This window comes from Austrofundulus limnaeus, unplaced genomic scaffold, assembly GCF_001266775.1.
Source record: "Austrofundulus limnaeus strain Quisiro unplaced genomic scaffold, Austrofundulus_limnaeus-1.0 Scaffold526, whole genome shotgun sequence".
NCBI classification, from domain to species: Eukaryota; Metazoa; Chordata; class Actinopteri; order Cyprinodontiformes; family Rivulidae; genus Austrofundulus; species Austrofundulus limnaeus.
Window position 1 is genome coordinate 35,440 of NW_013952928.1, and position 8,909 is coordinate 44,348.

The 8,909-nt window shown below is 39.3% G+C and overlaps 1 protein-coding gene across 1 annotated transcript in view; it reads left to right on the forward strand.

Annotated features, from left to right (window-relative positions):
* Positions 1–8,077, forward strand: part of tbccd1 (TBCC domain containing 1) — a 19,301-nt gene extending 11,224 nt beyond the window's left edge. The window contains exons 6-9 of the mRNA XM_014026121.1: positions 3,340–3,589; positions 3,682–3,868; positions 3,948–4,478; positions 6,998–8,077. Coding sequence (XP_013881575.1) covers positions 3,340–3,589; positions 3,682–3,868; positions 3,948–4,478; positions 6,998–7,211 — 1,182 coding nt within the window. The 3' untranslated portion in view covers positions 7,212–8,077. The remainder of the gene's footprint in view (positions 1–3,339; positions 3,590–3,681; positions 3,869–3,947; positions 4,479–6,997) is intronic.
* Positions 8,078–8,909: the final 832 nt, after the last annotated feature.

Below are 8,909 nucleotides of genomic sequence, written 5' to 3' on the forward strand. Positions count from 1 at the left end.
CTCTTTATACAGGTAAACCTCTAAAGAGGTTGAAATGTATGGGAACCGGACCGAACTTCAGTCAAACAAGAACACTTTTATTCCTGATTTAACTAGCAATCTTGTGAAAAGCTGCGTGCTTTTATTTTTTTCTGTCAGGCTGTTGGAGCGCTCCTCCTCCTCTGTCCGGTGCTGGTGTGGGGTGAAAATCCTCCACCTCAGACGTTCAGAGATGTAACTGTCTGCGATACTGTGGTCACTTTCCATGTAGCATCAATTATACTAATGCTAGCTGTCACGTTCTCTCGTCCTGGCCACACCTCCGCTCTCTTAACTCCCCTTCCCCACCCACACCCCCTCCCCTACCCACTTTGATGCATTTTTCAAATTTCGCCTTGGGGCGGAGTTATCTTTTCACATGGGGGGTAAGTTACACTTTAAGGCCGCCTGCCAGTATATTTTTCACCCACTCATTTTAGTTGTATTTTGAATGATTACTTATCCATTTGTCGTTCATCACTATTTTGCATTTAATTTTGTCCCTCTTGGCCATCAGATTTTCCAACCTTTTGATGTGTCGCTTCTTTGTTTTCTCATATTCATATTCATACATATTGTGTTCTTTGAGCATTACCTCCATTTGTTTGTTGAAGGAATACTGATGCTTGAAGTCCTCCAATTCACACTGCAGATCTAACTCCAGGTCTTTGATCTTGTATCATGCATCTGATGTGTTCCTTTACCAACGCCATCTGCGCTCGTTTGATCATCTGTTTGGCGTTGCTGGTTTGATCATATTTTTAATGATGAGGYTGGTTGGTATTACCCCTCATCTCGGCAGTGGAGACTAAAACATACCGGTAGATGGTTTGTCTGGCGCGCCTGTTATAGCTCCAATTTGTCCAGCCGACGAAGCTTGTCACAGTCTTGTCCAAAACTTTCACATAATAATCCAATGAGGTTCATATTGTCTATATTTAACAAATCCTAAAATCTTTCTTTTGTTACTAGACACTGAGTCATTTTATGTCTCTTCAGACATACCTGACATGCTTCGACGTTTTACTTTGGTCTTCATCAGAGGTGTCACAGCTGATGTTCTTTGTAGGTGGTGTCGAACCATCATAATAAATATAATATAATATATAATACAATACAATATAATATATTTATATGCATGTCAATATGTTCAGGTGTCAGCTTGTCAATATACAGTCAAATGAAAGTTTGGGCAGCCTTGTTAATTTTCCTGATTTACCTTTTTATAAATCATTGATTGGATTAAAAAAAATCAGTTAAATATATCATATAGGGGACAAACACAGTGATATTTGAGAAGTGAAATGAAGTTTATATGATTTACAGAAAGAGTGCGATAATTGGTTAAACAAAATTAGGCAGGTGCATAAATATGGGCACCGTTGCCGTTTTATTGATTTCAAAACCTTTAGAACTAATTATGGGGACTTAAATTTGGTTTGGTAAGTTCAGTGACCCTTAGTCTCCATACACAGGTGACTCCAATAATGAGAAAGGGCATTTAAGGCAGGCAATTGTAGGTTTTTCTCCTCTTTGCATCTTCTCTGAAGAGTCGCAGCATGGGAGTCTCAAAACAACTTTCAAATGAGCTGAAAACAAAGATTGTTCACCGTCATGGTTTAGGGGAAGGATACAGAAAGCTATCTCAGAGATTTCAGCTTTCACTCTCCATTGTGAGAAAATGGAGGACCACAGGCACAGTTTAAATCAAGGATCGAAGTGGCAGAACAAGAAAAATCTGGAATAAACAGAAGTGAAGGCTGTTGAGAACAGTCAGAGTCAACCCACAGACCAGCACCAAAGACCTCATCTTGCTGCTGATGGGGTCACTGTGCATCGTTCAACTATTCAGCACACTTTACACAAGGAGATGCTGTATGCGAGAGTGATGCAGAGGAAGCCTTTTCTCCACTCACATCACAAACAGAGCTGCTTGAGGTATGCTAAAGCACATTTGGACAAGCCAGCTTCATTTTGGAATAAGGTGCTGTGGACTGATGAAACTAAAATAGTTATTTGGGCAGAACAAGGGYCSTTTTGCGTGGAGGAAAACGAACACAGCACTCCCAAGAAAAACACCTGCTACCTACAGTAAAATGTGGGGGTGGATCCATCATGCTGTGGGGCTGTGTGGCCAGTACAGGGACTGGGAATCTTGTTAAAGTTGAGGGACGCATGGATTCCAATCAATATCAGCAGTTTCTGTAGACCAATGTCCAGGAATCAGTGACAAAGCTGAAGCTGCTGAAGCCGGGGCTGCATCTTCCAACAAGACAACGACCCTAAACTCTGCTCAGAATCTACTAAGGCCTTCATGCAGAGGAACAAGTACAACATTCTGGAATGGCCATCTCAGTCCCCATATCTGAATATTATTGAAAATCTGTGGTGTCCCTTAAAGAGAGCTGTCTATGGTTGAAACCATCAAACCTGAATGAAGTAGAGATGTTTTGTAAAGAAGAATGGTCTAAAGTACCTTCAGTCACAATCCAGACTGTCATTAGAAGCCGTAGGAAGTGTTAAGAGAATGTTATTTCTGTGAAAGGAGGATCTACTAAGTATTGAGTTAAGGGTTTTTTTGGTGTCCAAATTTATGCACCTGCCTAATTTTGTTTAAACATTTATTGCACACTTTCTGTAAATCATATAAACTTCCTTCCACTTCTCAAATATCACTGTGTTTGTCCCCTATATGATATATTTAACTGATTTTTTTATCCAAACAATCAATGATTTATAAAGGTAAATCAGGAAAATTAACAAGGGTGCCCAAACTTTTTCACATGACTGTATATTGATGGGCCGACCTGTCTGTCACAACATTATGTACTCATGTATGGTAGGACATTACTCTTAATTTTATCCAACTTGCGGCTGTCGATCATCCCTATCTACAGATAAGATAATGTTATGATGTAGTTGAAGTAGCTCAATTAGTTTGAGGTAAAGACTTGTATCACTGTACCTTTAATCATCCACAGGTAAGGTGTAGAAATATAAACTAAATTTTAGACTTATAGTCAGTTTTATTCAAATAGAAAAAATTGTGTTTTAGTCAGGGAGCTCAGCTCAGCAAAAGTTCTGGGTACATGTGTAACCTGTTTGCTTTGTTGGTTTAAAAAACTTCACTTGTGGGTTTTTTTCATATAAAATAAATTTTTTTGTCTGAAGAAATAACACTTTTAAAAGAGACCCAATTTTGCCCAACATTTATATTATTGAGTGTCTGTAAACATTTTACATGAACGCCATATTCAACAGTGCTTTTTGAAATCTAGACTTAAAATAGTTATTTAGAACAAACATCTGTGTTTTTACCAGGTATCACTGGAGGCTGTGCGAAGCTTGGGTCTGCTCATGGAAGGTTCAGCTGGTCATGGAAAACCTGCTCAGCCAGTCCACCGGCTGCTGACCAAGGGTCCCCTCCAAACACAAGCTGGGTACTCTCCACTGAGCCATTCCTTCACCCTGCACAAGCTCCTCTCTTGTCTACAACACASCCTTGTCCTCAACCCCTTTGGGATCACTGCATGCCTTCGCTCAGGGAAGAAACTAGCCTGGGCTCAACAAGGTGTGTGGGAATCTTCTGGCATTGTAGCTTTTTATCAGTCTGCATCCTGTGAACAAATGTTCAATTGTCTGCTTGTTGTGTGTGCATTCCAGTGGAAGGGGCCATGAAAAGAGCCAGGATAGCCAGGAATACCCACATAGCTCCACCTGGCAGTAAGATGGTGCTGATGTCCCAAGTCTTTAAACAGACTCTGGCTAAAACATCAGACAAGCTGACCGGTGCCAATATAAAGATTCACAGATGTTCTGATGCCTTCATATACCTTCTCTCTCCTCTCAGGTATAGTTGGTTTCTGTTTATATGCATAACGTTTTTTGAGGAGCTGTAGTTCATTTATAGTTTTTTGTATGTGTTTTAGATCCGTCAGTGTAGATAAGTGCTGTAACAGCACAGTGGTTCTGGGTCCAGTCCAGACCTGTGTCCACATCTACAGCTGCCAGAACATACGTGTGGTCTGTGTGGCTGGCAGAGTTGCAATTGGTGCCTCCTCGCATTGCACTGTCCACACACTGACCCCCACGCGACCGCTGCTCCTGCCTGGAAACACGGACATCATTCTGGGTCCTTTCCACACGTTCTACCCCTCACTGGAGGACCACATGGCCAGTGTGGGGCTTGCTGTGGTTCCCAATGTCTGGAATCAGCCTTTGGTTTTAGGGACCGACGGCCTAGCAAGTTCTGCACCCAACCTGTCGTCCAGCCAGAATGCTGCCTGCTATCGTCTGTTGCCCCCATCGGAGTTTCATATTCTGGCTGTGCCTTTCCAGATGGAGGGCGACACATATGAGGTGCCCGGTGGGTTACCCAACGAGTACAAGGCTGCAGTGGCTGAAAAGCAGAAGAGAATTCAGAGCTGGCAGAAAATGGTGATGGAGGCTCAGTTGAGCAAGTAAGTGTCAAAGAGGCCCTCAACACTCCAAACTGCAAACAGTAAAGAACTTGTGGGATGATATACTGTAAAATAGTGTCTCCAACACAGCCTTACCTCCAATGGTATAACAGTGGTTAGAACTGTCTCCTCACAACCAGAAGGCCACAGGTATGCCTACCAGCCTCTGTGGCCTGTCTAGATGAAAAATGCACATTTTCCTTGAGCTCACGTGGGTTTTCTTATGGTTCTCTGATGCAGTCTTGTTTAAAGTATCTCAAAGCAATACTTGAGTGAAAGTAAAAGTATCTTACCATAAAATTACTTTGGTAAAAGTTTAAGTAAGATAAGATAAAAACTTTAAGATAAAATAAAACTTTAATGATCCCACAGTGGGGAAATTTGCAAAGTCTTATAGTGTCTGACATTTACAGTACTTAAGTAACGAAAGTAAAGGTGCTGAGTAAAAGTGAGCTGTTAGAATTTCCAAAGTGACATTTATTGGAAGTTGACCTCTCCAAAAAAACATTTTTCTAAAGGCTATAATAAATATAATGTTATATTAAAATGTTAACATTGAAATAATAATGTTGAAATATTTGTTTCAGCTGTTTCAGCTGCATACTGTACATACAATATCTCTGCCATGGTCATCATCACACCAGGCAACATTGTTTGTCAGGAGTGATGCAGGGCTCTAGAGTGCGACCAATTTGGTCGCAAATGCGACCTGATTTCCTAATAGTGCGACTAAAAAAATGTCTGGTCACACTGGTGCGACCAATCATTCGAGGGGGAGGGGGGAGCGGTCGCCAGCTGAAACAAAAAGTTTCCATCATGTTCCATTAAAAAAAATGAATTCAGCAGTATCAACCATAACAGTCAGCTGCCGACAGTCTCCATCTCTCCTATAATACAGCGCTCTGCTCCCGGGCTCCACTCCACACCTCCCGCGCGCACACACACTGTTGTTCTATCCTCATGGGGACTTTGCATTGGCTTCTATTCATTTCCCTGCCCCTGTAGCCAACCATAACCTCCCAGGTAGGCTACACACCTGACCCAAACCCTAACCTCACCTGGCTTTGTGTACCAGGGAAATGGTCGATAATTGTACCCACCATGAAGCAAAAATCTGTACACAGACACACACACACACATGCACACACACATGCGCGCGCACATGCCTAGCGAACAACTGTTTTTTTTGTTTTTGTTTTTTTTTTTCACCCAGATCGGAGTTTGTACAACATTGTTTTTCTTGTTAACCGTGGAGATGAAAACAAGATGTGGACGGTTGCTCGCTCTTAAGTCCATCTTGTTAATTTAACAGTCGGGGTCTGAGCGCCGCAGATCATTTCAGCAGCATGAGGAAGGAAGCTCACGCGTATGGCAGTCCACTGTTACACTTAATCGGTTTCACCACAGTTACATTCCAAGTATCTGAAATAGGTTCTTCTGGGTCTCAGGAGGATAAAACAAGACATATTAGATATTTAAGTGAAATAATATAATAAGATTCAGCTAATGATAGCAGAGTGTTATGTGGTATTATTTTTAAAAAATCTGCACAACCTTTTGATAAATATCAGTAATACTTCCGTTATTTATCAATATTCTCTGTTCATCATTCTGGTTTATCCAAGGCCAAAGATCCATAGGGCCAAACTACAGGAGTTGTCCATCTGAGGGRCMRGTGTCTAAAGAAATGTAACCATGAAATGTTTAATATGTTTATAAGACATTTAGCCCTTAAACATTTGCACTTAGAATTTTATAGAATCACTTTAAATACTTTTCAGTAAGTTAAATGTCTACAATTCTGGTTCAAATAAAGAGCATTATGTTTACTAGATTGTTAACTAATTATTTTCGAGTTAATGTTGCCTTATTGAACAGTGATTAAAAATCATAACCTGTAAAACTCTGATGCTAAATGCGACGTGGTTGAAAATTTGGGTGCACATAACTTTTGTGCTGGTGCGCATAAGAAAAAAAGGTTAGGTGCACCAGTGCAACCAGTGCAAAAAGTTAGTCTAGAGCCCTGTGATGTCATCATGAATTCCAGCCTTGTTTTTAAAAGCAAAGCATAAACCCCAACCTTTACAATGACACAAAACATCCAAACAGACTTCAGCTTTAGTCATTATGTAAAAAAAAATAAATAAAAAAAAAAACTTTATCTTGTCTTGCATTTTTGAGAACATATTAATTGTACAACAAAATGTGTATAATAGTGTGTTATGACTTTTGGTAACTCTACAWAGAGCGTAGACTAAATTGTAAAACTGAAAGAAAAAAGTATCAATCAATGGGATTTTGACCAAATACRTAAAAATACCCAAACTCTTCGGTGCTCTATAGCTCAGATACTCTTCACAGGAGAAACCTCTTTCGGAAAAGGCTAAACAGAGCCCACAAAGTTAGACTTTGCGTGACTAAATTGGAATTTTCCTATCTTTATCAGTTTTTATAGTCTGTTTTATGATTTTTACATATTAAATTTTTGWTGAGTTTCTCCTGGATGTCTTTTTCTGTAGAGAACAGAAGCAACAGTTCCGGGAGTTGGTGGAATTAAAGTTCCAGGAGTGGCTTCTTGAAACCGGGCACCGTCAGGAACTCGACAGTTTGATCCCGTCTATGATAACCTCTCTAAAGGACTCCAGTGGTGCAGGAACAGACCCCAGCCAAGTTAAAGATGCCAAACATACAAGGACCACACCAGAGCAGGGACAGTCACCCATGGCTTTTTGAGCCTTTGGCATTGCTTCTGTTTTTTTSTTTGTGGGATAATTGTACTTGATAATTCAACTGTGTACAGATGAACTGCCTGTGGTCTGCAGCTTGGTCCAACTCAGGGAGATATGGATGTGCTGATCCAGGTTTTAGCACAGCTTCAAGTTGTTTATCAACAGTTTGCTCTAAAGATAAAGTCTTTTCCATAGGAGGACAAGTTAGGATGCTGTAAAAATATGATTTTTTTTCACAAGATTTAAAAAAAAGTAAAACTTAATATAAGTTAAAGATACAAGTGTATGTTTGGGTTTTGTGTTGTCTGACAACTTTTTGTGATAGAAAACTATTTTTTTGTTTGTTTGTTTAAAAAAATAAAGAAAAATGCAAAAGACAACCTCAGGTCAAACTGATTAAAAAAAGCTGAAATTCTAAGTTTTGCTGCTTTCCACCATAAAGCAACATCATTTTGTTAAACAGAAACCAGGTATCTTTTATTTTTATCCATTACATCTCCTGTAATTCTTGTACAAGACTAAACATTAAATGTCCTTTTCAAGGAAGGTCCCGCATTTTTCAGCAAGACCGTTAAATCACATTGCATCCATTACAAAAGGACAGCTTTTTAGTAGAAGAGCAGAAGTGATGAACTGGTCTGCCTGCAGTCCAGGCCTCTCAACAACTGAAAACATTTGATGCAACAAGTGATTTCTAGAACAGAATCAGAKCAGTTTTTAATGCAGAGTTGCCTGAGGGTCCAAAGATTACAAGCATTAAATACTGACTTCTCAGCCTTGTTCTTTGAATGCAGATTTCTCCAGAATTTTAAAATATTTTGATGATTCAAACTGTAGGTGATGGTGTAAATAAAATCTTCCCAATTGTAAGTGGAGGAAAATTATTTTGATATTGTTTCAATACCTTTTATATACTATTTTTCACAGAATGGTGAACTCCTGCCCATCTTTACTTCTATACAAATATCTGTGTCTTCAGCTGAATGACAGACACTCCACAGCGTAGATACATGTACAGGAGATACCCTACGGACTGCCGCTGCCTATTGGGAGAGGACGTATCAGTCCAGCCGCCATCTTCAATAGGTACCTCTCGCGCTCCCAGCGCTTTTATTTATACTGAGAAAGCTGTTCATCCAACTAAAATAATTGCAACTCCATGATTTTTTTCACATGATTTGGTTTGTTACAAACAGCAGAGATGTAGTTATGTTACTGACATGGTCACACAATAAAAATAAGAGCTTTCATGCTGAAATACATAGTTTTATTCTCTTAAATTGTCTTTATTGACCCTCTGGTTATATTCAGGTGCATCAGCAGCAAAGTGACAGGAAATTCACACAGGGTGAACAAATTTTGTATGAAAAAGAAAGTAAATATTAAAGAATTAATAAATAAATAAAATTGTAATAAAGAAATATATTTGATTGTTCATTTGAAGTTATTTCTGTATAACACAATCATACTTTTACACAGCAATAACACAAGAATGTATAAACGTTAGTTTTATTGTGCTATGAATGCACACGTATGCACGTGTGTAGCTATATATACATATATACACACGCATACTGTATACACACGTATATACAGTATATGTACTGTATATGCATAGTTTATGTTATATTATGTACAATAATAAAAACGCACAATGAGAGTCAGTTGTAAATGTGAAACTAAAGTAGAAGAAAGTGAAACG